The following is a 17,756-nucleotide window of genomic DNA, read 5'->3' on the forward strand; positions in this document are numbered from 1 at the left end:
AATCAGTACTCTAAATATTGGATACAAATGTCACTCTCCATTTTAAAGGAACTTAAAGCTCTGTAGAGATAATTTTTATTATGTACGGAAGAAACAAAGGGTTGATGGGAGAAATAGTGTAATATAGGAGAAAGATTATTGGACTTGGGATTCAGATTCTAGGTCAAAAGGTCTAAACTTGGGCAAATACTTTACCTCTATAAACTTCAGGTTTCTTAGCAGTACAACAGGGATAACTGCCTTGCTTACTTCACAGGATTATTTATTTAAAAAATAACAGCTAATATTTACTGATAGATACTGTTCTAAGCGTACCGTATGTATTGTTTACTTTAATCGTCACAATAACTAAGACTTAGGGGTTGAGTAATGTATCTGTGGTCACGTAGTCAATAAGTGACAGGAGAAGAGCCTGGATTGAACCCAGGCAGTCTGTCTCCAGAACTGGCAGTCTTTTTTTTTTAAACATCAAAAATGGAATCAGACTCTATTACAATTCACCTCTGATGTCTGATGATGGAAATACACCATGTTTCATTTAATTAAACTTTAATTTGCTTAAGTATGTCATAATGGTGCTCTATGAGGCCTGCAGCCTGAGACTGGTTAAGGGTAGTGACAGTTCCATGAACACCTTGTTCAAGAGTCCAGTGTTGCATATTTTTAGAAGTGAAATGGTCAGTATTAACAACGTCTGGAACTCCAAAGCGGATATAGTGAGGCCTGTATTGTGGCTTTAATATGTATAGAGACGTGTAACCTTGATTTATATTTTGGGTATCTGTGAGACGAGAGATTCTTATAGTTATTTTCCCCAAAGAAGGAAATCTTGGATAAGTAACTGTTGTTGCTACCACTGGCAATGGCCCAAGAGTCTGTAAAAATGCACAGATGGAGCCAATTGTTAACCAGGATAAGATGAATGCCTAAAGTTCAGTTAATTTTGCTGACGCTTGGATCCCATTCTTTGGATTTTTATTTATTTTTTATTTTTTGTCCCCAAAGCCCCAGTAGATAGTTGTATGTCACAGCTGCACATCCTTCTAGTTGCTGAATGTGGGACTCGGCCTCAGGATGGACAGAGAAGTGGTGCCTCGATGCGCACCCGGGATCCGAACCCAGGCCGCCAGCATCGCAGCGCGCACACTTAACCACCAAGCCACAGGGCCGGCCCAAGGATCCCATTCTTTGATCAAGGATATCTGGATTAAGAAAAGTAGGAGCTCTCCAGTAAGTTCCATCATATGTAGTTTTTTTTTTTTTTGGTGAAGAAGATTGGCTTGAGCTAACATCTGTGCCAGTCTTCCTCTATTTCATATGTGGGATGCCTCCAGAGCATGGCTTGATGAGCAGTGCGTAGGTCCACGCCCAGGATCCAAACCCGCAAACCCCGGGCCACCGAAGCAGAGTGTGCAAATCCAACCACTATGCCACCAGGCTGGCCCCATCACATGTAGTTTTGATACTGTCCATAAAGTGTACAAACTTCTATCGCTGTTCATTCATTTGATCCCAAAGGGCTCCTGATGTAGCTAGGGGTCCAAGAGAGGGTGATCTCCTCTAGCACTTTGTCAACTGGCAAGGGACTGAGGACAGAAGAGGCCACCCTCTCCTGTAGGGGATACTCTACAGGGCCCAGACTTAGCTCTATCCTATAGGTAACATTTCTAAATCTTAACAAAGAGACCCTGGTGGCTGTGCTGAGCTTGCAGAATGCTACCTCCATGACCCACAGAAGGATATGGAACTTCACAGGTTCCGGGCCTGTGAGAACCTGTTTCCAGGAGAGCTCAGTATGTAGTCATCAATGGCCATTCTGATGGCATATAGCATGGGACTGAGGACAGTTTCTCACACCAGAAATCCATGGGCAACTTATGATCATCATGGGTAGTCCAGAGATTTCAGGAGGTATGAGAGGAGACTGCTAAAGCCTTTACAGTGAATGATTTCGAGAGGGGTGGGGGGTGGCTAATGGAAGTGATTGTTGCATTACAATTTGCACAGATTCTAGAGCCCTTTGTTGTAGGAGGCCCCAATTCCAGACGGGCCAATTTGTAACAGCATAAACAGGTTCAAGTAAAATCTGTAAATGAGGAATATATTGTTTCTAGACCCCAAAAAGATACTGAACTTGTTTTAACACTGTAGATGCAGAGAGGGTCAACTGCTATTTCTTGACAGTGTCAGAGATGCAGAAGCCCTCAGCTTACCAAATAATTTTCAGGAATTTAAATGGGGTGGCAGAGCCTTGTACTACGTACAGGCAAATGCCTATCCCCTTTTCATGAGCTCCTTTGTGAATATTTGTATGTGGTCAATAAGTAGGTCAAAAGCATCTCTTTGGAGGATGATACCATCAGTGTGATGTTCTATCTGTGCTCTCGCAGGCAGCTGGATGTGGTTAAAGATGTAGCCTGCAAAGACTGTGTGCAATGGCAGGGCTGCTGAAGTACCCCATGAGGAGCTAGGTATGGATATATTGTGTCTCTCTGAAGGTGAAGGTAAACTGTGGCTGTTGCAAAAGGCACTGAACAAAAGACCATAACAGTAAAATCTCTGACTGCAAAGTATTTATCAGTTGCTGATTGGATGGAGACCAGAACTGGCATTCTTAACCACACCTACGAAATAATAGATGAGTAGCGTGCAAACTATCAAGTACTATATAACCTAAGGTCATTATGAAAGTCAGGCACAGAGCATGTGACTTCTATAGTTCTGTGACTGACTGTTCAAATTTGAGAACAGAAGCAATTCAATTCTATTTTCACAGACTTTTTCTTCGTCCATCAAGTGGGGATGATGAGGCTTCCTACTACAGGTCACCTGACATTTTAATTAGCATCTGAATAGGGATAAAAGAGCACTGTCTAATTATAATATGGAGACCACATACTGACCTCTGAAAATGGACCTCTTTTTGGCTTTCACGCAGGGCAACAGCCACAGAGTACAAACCTGCAGAGCTGTCTTAGTCATTCATGGCTAGGGTACATGGAGTGTTTAGGACCCATGTCACACCAATTGTTAATGAATTTGAATCTCATACTGCCCACATAAGTTTTGTTTTTAAAAGAATAATTCTACCCAAGTTGCCTTATAAAAAGTAGGTAAATTAATTTTGATTTTAAAAATTAATTGAGCATTTTATGTGTATCAAGCACGCTGCTAGTGCTTTTCAACATATATTCTGAACCCTTACAACTCTGGGAAGTGTTGTTCCAATTTTCTGGATGAGGAAATTGAAGCTCAAAGAGGCTGAGTCACTTTCCTAAGGTCATAAAGACTGTCAGCGGTAGAGATGGATTTGAATCTAAGTCTTCTGACCAGAAGTCTATAGACCCTTCCACTAATCCATCACTGAATTAAACTGGAGGCAGTAATAAAACATTTTTTTAAGAACTTAACCTCAAAAAAATTGAAATCTTTATATGAAAAAGATATTATAGCTAATTAGTTATTTACTGAAGAGCTACAGGATGTAACTGTTATCATTTTCCTAAGTCAAGGTAACCGGAAGAGGAAGAAAAGCACACCAGTGAAGTATTTCTGTGATGAACACAATGTCAGTCTTGAGTTTTACCATATACTGAAATCACAGCCAAGATGAGCCATGCAGTCCATTCTGGGAGGTACTTGATAAATACGAGGGCCATGAGGGCACTGATCATAATGAGATACGCCTGCTGGAGTCGCAGTGGACCTTTCCAGTGAATGGCAATCATTCCCACCACACCAAAATTCCAGATCAGGAGTGCGACAGTAATGTAGTCCATGGCAACATTGTAGGTTTTAAACACTTCCCTGAAAAAAATTAAACAGAGATCTAAAAAGATTTATGTACAATAATTTTTCCTCAAAACATTGTTTAGAACTACGGCTCCCAAACATTAGATACTCATATCCCATCTTCATATTTTTACCATATCTTATATCAACTGTGCTAGTCTTTAATACTTTTCTTTAAATTAATTCACTTTTGGGCCAGCCCAGTGGCGCAGTGGTTAAGTTCGTGCACTCTGCTTCATCTGCCCAGGGTTTGCAGGTTTAGATCCGGTCCGGGCGCTGACCTCCTACCCACTGCTTGTCAAGCCATGAGGTGGTGGTGTCCCATGTACAAAATAGAGGAGGATGGGCACAGATGTTAGCTCAGGGCCAATCTTCCTCACAAAATAAATAAATAAATAAAAATAAAGCCTAAAATAATCCTTATTAAAAAATAAATAAAAAATAAATTAATTTACTTTTTTCCTCAAGCTGAGCTTCTTTTAACAGAAAACTCTGTATCATTCATTCACTTAAATGGGAAACCAGTATCACAGGTTATAGCTGTAAAACTAAGTACAAAAACTAAAAAAAGGCCATATACCACCTAAAATGCCATACTTTAGTTTGAGAAACCCTAGTTTAAAATATCTGAAATTGGAAAAAATTACAGATGCACAATAAATTTTATAGCTAGGACATATGATGTTATTTTCATAAAATAAAATTTAGTACAGCCACTAAAATATAGATATATTTTATACACACACACACAAACATGGAATATAGGCATGGCACACTGTTGCCTTAAAAAGAAGAAAAAAGATCTCATTTATGTGAAATAGTGTGTGAGAAGGGAGAGCAAGAGATTGATACATTAATTCCAGAAAGGATGACAGGACTTATCTTTAGATGATGGGAATCTGGTCATTTTTTACTTTTTCTTCTTTATAAGCTTATGAAATGTCTTTTTCTTTTCTTTTCTTTTTTTTTTTTTTTACAATGAATGTTCAGCATTTTTATTGTGAATAAAAATACTATTTTAATTTTTGGAGGAAAAAATTCCATCATCTAAAAATACAGAGATTACAAGAATAGAAGATGCCCTGGGTAACTGAGAAAAAAGAAGGCCTTCATTTATTTAAGCATAAACTTTGGGTTATGGAGATTATCCAGAAAGATGCTTTTCCCCCCATTTTGAAATGCCAAAATGCATGCTGAAATTTCTGGCCAATGTAGCTATTTGCATTAAGCATTTCAGATATCCTAGCACTCAAAACAAAACAAAACCCAACCCAAACTATTATTAACCTTTGGCTAGGTTACATGCATAAAATTTACAACACATACTATGAAAAGTAAGTTTCCCTCCCCATCCTGTCCCACAGTTGCCCTCTCCAAAAGAAAGCACTATTATTAATTTCATGAGTATCCTTTTAGAGAGTACATAAATATATAAAACATTGGATTAAGGAAGGACCTTTTAAGTTATATAATTAAAAAATATATATCTACCTGTATATATCTATTTTTTAAATTCCCCATTTCCTGTAGGTTTCCTTTAGTACTTTTGTGGTTTCACTTTTTAATCCATTTGGAATTTACCCTGATTAAGGAAGAAATTCAATTTTTCCCCCAGATGACTACCCAATTATCCTTACACCAATTACTAACTAATCCATCTATAGCCTACTGATTCTATACTACCTTTACCACAAATTAAATTATTTTATATATTTGAGCATTTTTCTAGTCTCTCTAATCTTTTCTATTCACAGTGCAGGTGTCACTATTTTAATTATTGTGGTTTTATAATTTCAGATCAGGTGGAACTAGTAGCCCTTCACTTTCTTCTTTTTCAGAATTCTTTGAGTACTTTCATTTATTTATTTTTCCAAATAAACTTTGAATCTTGTCCAGATTAAAAATAAATCCTATTTGTGTTTTTATTAGGTTTATGTTAAATTTTAAAATAAATTTAGAGAGAACTGACGTCGTTATGATATTAAGTCTTTCTATGTAACCTGGTAGAACTTTCCATTTGTTTAAGTTTTCTTTTTAAGCTCTTCAGAGGCATTTAAAAATTTCTTAATAATAGAAATTATTTATAGAATTTATAAATTCTATAAATTTTATAGATATAAAATTTCTTAATAGGCTATAAAATTTCTTAATAAATTCTTGCACTATTTTTGTTTAATCCTAGTTATTTTATCTTTTTTGCTGCTATCATCAATGGGATTTTTCCCTTTGGTTATGTTTTCTAACTAGTTGTTTATGAGCAGGCTATTGATTTGTGTTTATTAATTTTGCATTCAATTGCCTTACCAAATTTACTTAGTGATTCTAATTGTTTTTTGGTTAGTTCTGAAACCAATTAAACAATCATTTTATCTTTATTGATAATTTAACCTTCTTTTCCAAATTGCATAATTCTTCTTTCCTTCTCTCATCTGTGTTCGCTAGTCCCTCCAAGGCATTGTTAGACAACAACAGTAATGAAGGAAAGCATCACCTTGTTCCTGACCTAAGAGGCATGCTTTTAGAATTTCCCTATAAGGATAATATTGGCCCTCAGAATGAGATTCATACATTTTATCATGTTAGAGACATAACCATCTATTGGTTTTATTACAGAACTGGATCAAGAACAGGTGTTGAATTTTATCAAATTTTAGCATGTTCAGAGATGATGACCTATGAATGCGGTGACTTATACTGATATTTCCTAATAAGAACCAGTCTTCCTTCCATTCTGCAAACAAACTCCACTTGGTCATTTTGCATTATTCCTTCAATGTGTTACTGAATCTTGTTTGTTAATATTTATTTATTCTTTTGGCATCAATAAATAGGATTGGTCTACAGGTTTCTTTTCTTGATAATTTCTAGGGTTTTGGTATCAATGTTATGCTGGCTTCATAAAATGAATCTTGAAGCTTTTCTTCTTTTTCTATGTTCTGGAACAGTTAAAATAGTATTAGAGAGCCAGTCCTAATGGCCTAATGGTTCAAGTTCAGCGCACTCCAGTTTGGTGGCCCAGGTTCGGTTCCTGGGCACGGAACCACACTTGTCTGTCAGTAGCCATGCTGTGGCAGCAGCTCACATAAAAGAACCAGAAGAACTTACAATTATACACAACTATGTACTGGGGATTTAGGGGGAAGAAAGAAGAAGAAAAAAATAAACAAAGAAGGAAAAATAGTATTAGAGTTATCTAACTCCTTAAAGGTTTTATAGAATTTCTCTATGAAACCACTGGGGTCTGGTATTGTTGTTATTGGTGGATGTGGGATGGGAACCTCCCTCTTCAACTTTCTGTATTTTATCTTTGCTCCATTTAGATTTTCTATCGCTTCAGTGGTCAATTTTGGTAATTAATTTTTTTGTAGAAAATCATCTATTTCATATAGATTCTCACATTTGTTTCTTTTGTCTGTGGCTATTCCCCCACTTCTACCAAAAAATTAACTCTCTGATTTATTTAATAGTTTTATTGCTTCTGTTCCTAATTTAAGAGCTAGTGCAATGGTTTATAAACTGTATTCTGCCACTGGGGCTGAGCAAAAGGCCAGGCTGGGAAATCTCTGAGCCTCTCTATTCCTTTCATCAGAGCAGCTTCACTTTTTTTCTACTTTATATGTGAAATTTTCATATAAGATGTCACTGGAAAGAAAAAGACCAACTGATGAAACAATATAAAAGTTTGAAAATCAACTAATTCATGTTTACATACATTCTTGAAATACTTTCTTAACATTCTGATTCATAGATTTCTACTAGTAGTAAAGAATATAAAATTCTTCACTAAAAGAATTTAGTAAATTCTTTACTAAAAAGGCTTAGAATCAACTCTAGTCTTGAGTTTCTTTCAGTTTTACTTATTATTAGCAAGGATCAATAAAAGAATATCCCTATTGATAATATTAACTAGTCTTCTATATACCAAGTATGACCTAATATGGAAACAACTACAATTTAAGAGCAATCCATCAACAAAGTACATTGCTTTAAGTGACAGTTTTATAGAGCCCAAATAGAGTTAATTTCTGAAATACAGACCAAATATTTCACCACTTACCCCAAGTAAATGAATGAGAAAAAGAACAGCAACAATAGAGATGAAATAATAAGCCAGGCATGGATGACCTAGAAAAGAGTTTCAATATAATTAACAGATGCCATAATGCTAAAAAAAATGCAAATGTCTTACTTCAAAAATTTATTTCTATATATGCTTATGCTTTTCAAATGGCAGAACATAAATAGCTTCAGGATCAGTACGTACTTATAAAAAAACTCTTTGGTCCTGAACAACTCATAATACAAAATAGAAATTTCAGCAAGACATATAGATCCTCGTTCCTTTAGAGATAGGTGAAATTTTAAAAAGAAAAGAATGCATTCTAAAATATCAAATTATCAACACATTCAACACTTGACATTTAAATTTTAAAGCTGTAATATTTTTGGGGGCCCGGCCCAGTGGTGCAAGCGGTTAAGCGCGCGCGCTAAACTGCGGCGGCCCGGGGTTCGCTGGTTCGGATCCCAGGCGCGCACCAACGCACTGCTTGGCAAGCCATGCTGTGGTGGCGTCCCAGATAAAGTGGAGGAAGATGGGCACGGATGTTAGCCCAGGGCCAGTCTTCCTCAGCAAAAAAAAGAGGAGGATTGGCAGATGTTAGCACAGGGCTGATCTCCTCACAAAATAAATAAATAAAGTAGTAATATTTTCAATGGAGGAATTTTGTAGTATTTCTGAAATAAACAATAAATTGAATAAAATAATAAAATAAAATTCAATAAAACCAAAAATCAGATATTCATTTAAGTGACCTCTGCAGACATACGTTAACTGTACATAGAAAACAGGCCTTCTACATTATATAACCATCTGACAAAAGACTATTCAGAACCTGAAGTTTCAATAAGTATTGTGATGCTATGTTTATTTTACATGGTTCATTAATAAATATTAATATTACAAATTCTTTGAAACACTTATAAGTCAGTCCATCATTATCATGCAGAATTCATACAGCACTATATAAATATTAGTCCCTATTATTCATGTACAGCTTTTTAATATGAGAGAGAGAATCAGAATTTTGTAACTTTTATACTCTATTACACAAGACAAAAATTTTAAATGGTAATGGGTATATTTGAGAAAATACTATACAACCGAAGGAGTCTAGGGTTTTTAAAAACAGCATGGAGAAGCACGATAAATTGTCAAGTAATTTCTAACCAAAAGTGAAATTATTTTGAGGTGGATATACCCATTTCATGCTTTAATCTTTCAATAAACTTTATTGTTTAATGACAGAGGAGCTACTTAACCAACAACTTTTCCAAATATTATCTCTTAACCAGAACAGACCAAATCAAATCTTGAAGAAAGGAGAGAAAAGAAAACATCCAAATCAAGAATATTATTTTGTCTTCATTTTTTAAAAAATCTCTCACGCCCACCTCCCATATCCAGCTGTTACTATAATGAGGCTCTAAGCTATCGAAATCTAGCTATGATTAGAATCTACATTAATTTTCTCTTGCTGTTCTGTTTTGATCACCCAAGGTGATCTGTGATTGTTAATTCCTTCGAAAGAAAAGATTTCTTAAAAGTTCTGGCTGCCTCTCTTTAAAACAACTTTATAAAACGGTACAATTTGGAAAAAGGTCAAAAGAGTGGCTTTACATGGAAGTTGGTATTCCTTGACATTTGAATATTCTAAATTGACTATCCAAATACAACAAATTTAATTTCTGGTGTTCTTCTACAAAAATTTTTCCCTAACATTTTACCTTGAGGGTATTATGCTAAGCGAAATAAGCCAGAGAAAGACACATACCATATGATTTCACTCATATGTGGAAGATAAACATATGGATAAGGAGAACAGATTAGTGGTTACCAGAGGGTAAGGGGGTGGGGGGAGGGCCAAAGGGGCACATATGTATGATCACGGATGAAAACTAGACTATTGGTAGTGAACAAAATGCAGTCTATATAGAAACTGATATATAATATCAGTTATTATCAGATAATATCTGATATTATCTGATATATCAGATATATCAGATAATATCAGATAATATATATATATTATATATATTATATATATCAGATAATATATATATCAGATATATTATCAGATATATCAGATAATATATATATCAGATATATTATCAGATATATCAGATAATATCAGATAATATATCACCTGAAATTCACACAATGTTATAAGCCAATATGACCTCAATAATTAAAAAAATTTTTTCCCCTAACATTTTATCTTAACAATTTTCAAACACACAGCAAAGTTTAAAGAATTTTACAGTGAACACCCACATACCGCCTAAATTCTACCATTCACATTTCGCTGTACTTGCTTTGTAACATTTCTAGCCATCTCTCCATCTATCGGTCCATTTTATTTTTAATACATATCAAAGTAAACCGAAGACAGTTGCACATTTTCCTCTAAATACTTCAACTTTCGCAAAGTATTCAACTTTAGCAAAATATTCTAAAGGGAGCTTTTACTCTATTTCATCTTCAAAAAAACCAATAAAGCTTAAGCAGAAAGGAATCTCCCCACCTGCATCCCGCCTCATCATGCTCACAAGTCTCAGCTTTAGAAATAATCCAAGTTACAAAACTAAAAAGTATATAAAATATTACAAAACAGAAAGGCTTTAAAAGGGTGTGAGATGTACATTGGTATTCCATATTAGGCTTCAAATTAAGTGCCAGAGTAAATATCAAATACTAGCAAGTCTCATCTTTCACTTGAGAAATGCTTTTTACCTTGTATTTTTGGCAAGGGAACATGGGGATGTTATTTATATGAAACACTAAAAGAAAATTCCCACTGACCAATAACAACCAAAGTTGGTATTAACATTTTCTTTTCAGACATGGTTTCTGTCTGCATCTGTAAAGATCTTTTAACAAAATTAGAATCAGGTAATATACAGTTTTACACTCTACTTTTTAAAACAATTTTTATTACAGACATACTTTTATGCCACCAAATATTTTTGAAAATATGATTTTTAAGTGACTAAATAATAAGATTCTACTTTTATGGATGCACACACAATTTAACCTTTCCTTTATGCATGAAATTTGTGGTGTTTTCCTTTTTTTCAATTATAATGTATGCTAGGAAGAACATCCTAGTATGCAAGTATTTTTCTACATTTCTAATTCTTTCTTTGGGATAAATCATGAAAGCAAAACTACAGAATCAAAGTGTAGAGACTTGTGGGCCGGCCCTGTGGCTTAGCGGTTGAGTGCGCGAGCTCCGCTACTGGCGGCCCGGGGTTTGGATCCCGGGCGCGCACGGAAGCACCACTTCTCCGGCCATGCTGAGGCCATGTCTCACATACAGCAACTAGAAGGATGTGTAACTGTGACATACAACTATCTGCTGGGGCTTTGGGGGAAAAAAAATAAATAAATAAAATTAAAAAAAAAAAAGTGTAGAGACTTGTTCTAGTTACTGACTATTGATATATATTGGCTTAGTGACGTCACAAAAAAGGCTGAATTAATCCTTACTAAGTCAAAAGGTGAAATAGGTTGTTATTTTAATATTTCTTTTTTTTGCTAGTGAGGAAATATATATACACATTTCTCTCTCTCTCTCTCTCTCTCTCTCCCTCTCCTGGTCATCTATATTTCCTCCATAATTTCTCTGCTTGGGTTTTTAAAATTTCTTATTAGGATGTTCAAAATTTTCTTAATGATTTGTAAATGCTCTTCATATTATAAAACTATTAGCCTCCTGCCTGTAATAATGGTTGTAAATAGTTTTTCTATTTAGTCATTGATGTTACGATTTTCTGAATTATTACCTGAATTCAAAGCCTCTTCTGATGATGACTAAATAGCACCGCCCCTTTTTCTAGAACATTGGGTGGTTAAATTGGCCTTTCTCATCTTGCAAAAATCCCTAGTTCAGCTTTCCTGTGCTAAAGGCTCTGAAAGCAAAGAGGCCTGCTTCAGCACAGAGTAGCAAGTATCTCCTCTACACCCTGAACTAGCCAGGCCAGAAATCACATGATTTAATAAGTTATATAGTTTCATCTATAACAAATGATTTGTAATAATTAACCGCCTTTTCTGTTTCTACCTTTTTAAGGTTTGTTTGGTCTTTTAGCTTCTTGTGTTTCTCATAGACATTGCACAACCTACCACTGACATAACAAATCCTCAGGGCTTATTTCCAAACAGGTGCTGGCAAGTTTCTGAATTTCTGACTCAAAAGCTCCTTTTATTTTATACTAGAGGTCAAAGTAAACAACTTGTTTCTATAGAATTGGCTGTGCTTGCTAAGACTTGAACATTAAAAAGCAAAACAACACAACACAAATGAACAGGTAAATGTGGAAATCTGCTGAATATAAACCTTCTAGACCCTCTAAAATGAAGCATAACTAAAAGATGCATAAAACTGACCAAAATATATCAAGATAGGTTCTAGGTAACATGGAGCAAAAGCACATTCCACCCTGTCTCTCCCACCGAATCCAACTGTAAAACCAGGAGAGAATGCACACAGCTGCTGGTTGAGGACTCTAAAGAGTAAACAGAGGCAGGTGCACTGGGGAGTTGGAAGTACCAGGGAACCAGCAGGGAGTTTACCATTTTCTTCCCTCTAATACTACCCTCCACCTGAAGCTAACACAACTGAGTGGTCATCAGCAAGACAAAGAGAGCTCCAGGAGAATCTCTAGATCTGGCTAGAGGAGCAGGAAAGAGGTCTTCTCACACCGTAAGAGAATGCAAAAATCCCAGTTTTTGTTTTTTCCTTTTCTCCACTCTCTCACGCCCCGCCTCCAAACAACCATGTGGCGTTGGCAAGGAGGACGGCAGGAGCCTATAAAATTCAGGAGGGGAAGCTTGCTCTCAATTGGAAGAGCCGTAGTTCCCAAAGAGAAGGGCAAATAGCCCTTGCTTTATTTCTCTCTCTGTCCTCCCACCTTAAGCCCTGACACTGGGAAAATAAAGCCCAGCTTTCTGGCTGGAGGAATGGAACAGGGAAGTCCAAAAGCACCCAAAGTAGCAGAGAGACCACAGAAAGGAGGAAGCTCAGGAAAGCAAACTTTCACAGCTGTTGTAAACTTGTGGGCCCATCCCCAAGGTGCAGAGGTGTGGATATGACCCTAAGCAGCATACAAAGACTCCCAATAAAATGTGAAGAACACAAGTAGCACATAATCTAGATAAAAGTCACAAAGTGAGTCCAATAAAGCAGAGAAATGGAACAGGCAGGTAAACACATGCAGACAAAATATATATGGTGAAAAAAAGTATAAAGAAAAGTAATTAAGACATGAGCATATTTAAACAGGAGAGGAGAATGGTTCCCAGCATGGGTTTACATCATTTGATCTTTAGCTTTCCGACTGTTGATGACTACTTGTGATTATCATATACCCCTTTTGTCTTCAACCTTCTCTATATGCCAATGTCAGACTGCAGATGGTCATCACTTAGATTAACATTTTTACCCACACACATGTTCAACAAGCAAGGTTAAACTCCCTATAATTTTAGAGTTTGTGAACATTGAAAAGGTATTCGATCTTACTAGTAATCAACTAAATGCAAATTAAGACATTTTGTTTTGCCTATAAAAATGAGCAGATATTTTTTAAAAATTCAATGCTGGTGAAGGTAGGGTAAGACAGTCTCATTCACTACCAGTGTTAAGTACAAACTATCATTTTGAAAAAGTAATTTTGCATACCAAGACAGTTAAAAATACGTAGGTAATTTGTCCCAGAAATTCTGAGTCTAGGATTTTACCCTAAGGAAATAATTTGAAAAACTGAAAAAGCTCTGTGCATAAAGACATTCATTGTTTTTCAGAATAAGGAAAAACTGGAAACATCTTAAATGTCCAATATCAGAGAAATTAGGGGAAGTAAATCACAATACACTCATTGAGGCTAACCAGCCCTGATGATTAGTGGTTAAAATTGAGTGTTCTCACTCCTGCAGCCCGGGTTCGTTTCCTGGACAGGAAACCACACCACCCCTCTGTCAGCTGTCATACTGTGGTGGCTGCATGTTGCTGTGAGGCTGAAAGCTATGCCTCCAGTATTTCAAATACCAGCAGGGTCACCCATGGTGGACAGGTTTCAGCAGAGCTTCCAGACTGAGACAGACTAGGAGGAAGGACCTGGCCACCCACTTGTGAAAAAATTGGCCATGAAAACCCTGTGAATAGCAGCACAGCACTGCCTGATACAGCACCAGAAGGTGAGAGGATGGCACAAAAAGACCAGGCGGGGTTCGCTCTGCTGTACACAGGGTCACAAGGAGTCGAAATCAACTCAATGGCACCAACAACATTGAGTCAAATATTATGTAGCCATTAGACATATTTTCTAAGAATTTATAATACGAAAAAAGGCTTACACCAAAGTAAAAGTTAAGAAAGGACACATAGTGATTATATTTAACCATGTTAAAAAATATACGGAAATAAATACTAGAAGAAAATAGAGTAGACTTCAATATTTGGAAAATTAATATTTATTTCCTTTATTTGAGAATGATCCTAAAGGTTCATGACTTATAATAATTTGTCATTTTTCTGAGGCATGAATCTGAAACATGTGCCAGCTGGCTGAAATTCAGGAGTGAGTCACTTAGCTAGAGAGTGAGCTAGGGGAGGCAGAGGCTTGGAGGGCTGGGCCTGTGTCTTTCCTACATAACCTCCTCTGCCCTTATTTCCCAAGGAAAGAAATAATGCTCCTACAGGAGAGATGGTGAGGGAATGGATGGCTACCAATTTAGAAGCAGAAATATAGCCAGTCACCAATGAGTTTAACACCAGCATCTGAAGGTAGCTTTATTGCTCTCTACTTAAGTACGAAAATCTGAATTTTTTTAGTTAGACATTATTTTATGGAGATAATTATATCCTATAGTGCTATTTGTGAATGAACGAATTCACAAAGGTCTTAGGGCATATCCTTCTAGAAAGTCATTAGTACATAGCAAATCAAAATGTTAAAACCATTTAGATAGTGATATTATATGAAAACATCTGCTTTCCATTTATGCCTTTTTGTATTTTTTAAATGCTTGGCAATGAGAGGCAAAAAACTAAAATTTAACTTAGTTCCAGAATATAACACCTTTTTTTTTTTTTTTTAACTAAACCAGGTAAGGTGACAGGAAAACCTAATCATAAAAAGAACATGGTAAAAAGCAAAGCTGTGTCTCATGCTCACCTTATAGCACCTGTATTTGTAGAGAACCACCAAAAGAATAGTCATGACAACAATGACGCTGATCATGATAGCAGCATTCAGAATTGAGTGCAGCGCTCTCTGCCCCACAGTCTCAGTGTCTTCTGTGAATGGGGTATAGATTCTAAAATAAAACAAAACACAAAAGCCCAGGTAAATGTTAATGGATATCCTAAACCACCTATCCCCTCCAACACTAGACTTTTGTTTCCTTGATTCAATTGCTATCTTATAAGTCACTTTTTTCCATCTCATCAATATAGCCAAGAATTCTTAACCTAAAAAAAAATAGCTATACTCTAAAATAAGTGCTTCAACATAAAAGAAGATATCTAAAACATGGAGAGGTGGACTTTCGTGAGCCAGACACTGGCTCCATCTAGTGGATGCTTTATATTGAAATAATTACCTCATCAAATGTTCTTTCTCCACAGCTTATTAGTGATTTGTTAAAGAATTGGATTCTGCCACATAAACTACCTAGGCTACAAGTGGCTGTCAGAGGAAAGTAATACGGCTTACAATTATCATCTTTCATCTGTAGGGTGACTGCAACTGGAGTTGTCTTGGGATAATGTCACACATCCATTTTTCCCTTGTTTCTCATTCACAGAAAAACAATTTTACTGCAGGTGCCAACGTTCCCAGCTAAAAGACTTTATTTCTAACTCCTTTATAGTTAGGTGTGGCCTTGAGACTAAATAATGGCCAATAAGTTATAAGCAGAAGTGTTGTGTGAAACTTCTAAGAAAGGAGTTAATTCTGCTGAGAGATATGTCTTATGCCCTTTTCTCCTCCACTACTTCCTGCTTCCTGCTGTCTGAAAGCCTGGGGCTCCAGCACCGATACCGGTTCATGAAATAACCTAGAGGACAGAAGCCAAAGAAGAAGGAAAGAAGGAGCCTGATGAACGTGAAGCCACTATACTAATTTGGACTGACTACCTGAGCACTACTCTGTGGGAGAGAGAAAATATGTGTATCATTTTAACCAGTTGTCTTGATTTTCTATAATGGGGTCAGCAAACTTTCTGTAAAGGACTAGAGAGTAAATATTTTAAGCTTTGTGGGTCATATGGTCTCTGTTGCAACCACTCAACTCTGCCATTGTAGTATGAAAGCAGCCATAGACAATATATAAACGAATGGACATGGTTGTGTTCCAATAAAACTTTATTTATAAAAACAGATGGTAGGCAGATCTGGCCCGGGGGTATAGCTTGCTAACCCATTCTATAAAATGTAGCCAAACCTAACTCCAACTTATACAGATAATATCCCCCAATCTCTTTTGCTATTGTCTCCAAATCCTGTCCTTCACTCACTGTCTTAGCCTTTCTCCGAGAAGGTTAAAAGCTTGGCTTTCAGAAACTCACACAGTTTTTCAGACACTTGCCAATTTCAAATCCCAAAGTTCACTTAAAACTTTTTTGAGCCCCATGAGAATCCTACAGACAGAACTAGGTGACATCTGAATCAAAGCATTTTTCTTAGAGGCTAAGGGCTGACACCAACAACAGAGAATCTACACGACAGTTCCCCAAGAGTCCAGTGTGTGCCAGCTTACATTATTCTTCATCTTTCCATTTAACAACTTTTTTTGCTGAGCATTTATTACAGAACTTGCCCTGGAAACAAAGTGCCCTCATAGGCCTTATGGCATAGAAGGAAATCAGGTATTAAATAATGTAAATATATATTTGCATATTGTGACAAGTGAAAAAAGAACAGGTTGCTATGAGAAAGAATAACAGGATGGACCTAATTCTGTTAGGAGATCAGGGAAGTCAGCCTTGAGGACTTAACATTTAAGCCAAGATGAGAAGGATGATAGGAATTAATCTACCAAAGTTAGAAAAGGAGAGAACGTTCCAGGCAGAAGAACAGGCTCAATGGCCCTGAAGTGGGAAAGATAACTACTCAACTCTTAACTTGCTCAATTCCAAATAAATTCAGCCCTATCTAGTGACACCATACAGGAAACAGAATTCTGCAGCTTTCATTTTCTCTACATAAAGCATCAAATAATAAATAACCCCTCACTCTCTCAACTGGTCCGGCCATCAAGAGAGGATGGACTCTCTAGCCTTCCTGCCCCTTCAATGCAGAGGCCCTCGGGTGATGTGACATGCAATGAAGAAAAGCTATACCAGCCTTGAGAACAATAAAACAAAACACATACGTACAGCTGTCCATCCTTCCGGGTATAAAAGCTGACTGATTTGATGGTAGCCACAACCACCACCATACAGAGAGTCACTGGCACAAAGAGCATGATCACATGTTTGGCGCCATATTTCAATGTCAGCTCCTCATCTTCTTCTTCATCTTGTTCCACCACCTGCTGCGAGTTACCCTGGGGTCGTCCATTAGATAATGGCTCAGGGTTGCCACGCCTCCGCCTTTCGCTGCTGTGCTCATGCCGTTCTCTGTTGTCATTCTAAAAGCACAAGAGAAATTTTTTCAATAAGTTAGACTCTCAGTAGAATCAGGGTATTCTATATTAAAAACAGAAAATGTAACAATCAGACCTGAGATTAACAATAGGCCCATCATTACTTGAGTTCTAAAAACTTGAGGCAAGAAAGAACAAAGTATGCAGTTTAAAAGTCTAGATTATTCACCATTGTTCACTGAAGGAACCCAGGTCCTCCCTTTCACCTGGCTCTTGGCTTACCTCATTTCCTCCTTTCATTCTCAACCTAATACAAT

The 17,756-nt window shown here is 36.7% G+C and overlaps 1 protein-coding gene across 8 annotated transcripts in view; it reads right to left on the minus strand.

Annotated features, from left to right (window-relative positions):
- The window catches only part of PSEN1 (presenilin 1), a 73,885-nt gene that overhangs the window by 27,250 nt on the left and 28,879 nt on the right, over positions 1-17,756 (minus strand). For all 8 annotated transcript variants that reach the window (XM_014784378.2, XM_014784376.2, XM_087448276.1 and 5 more), the window contains 4 exons: positions 17,231-17,484; positions 15,028-15,169; positions 7,850-7,917; positions 3,587-3,807 (listed from right to left, as the gene is read on the minus strand). In XM_014784378.2, coding sequence (XP_014639864.1) covers positions 3,587-3,807; positions 7,850-7,917; positions 15,028-15,169; positions 17,231-17,484 — 685 coding nt within the window. The remainder of the gene's footprint in view (positions 1-3,586; positions 3,808-7,849; positions 7,918-15,027; positions 15,170-17,230; positions 17,485-17,756) is intronic.

The sequence above is a fragment of the Ceratotherium simum genome, chromosome 24 (assembly GCF_057802395.1).
Source record: "Ceratotherium simum simum isolate JZ-2026a chromosome 24, ASM5780239v1, whole genome shotgun sequence".
NCBI lineage: Eukaryota > Metazoa > Chordata > Mammalia > Perissodactyla > Rhinocerotidae > Ceratotherium > Ceratotherium simum.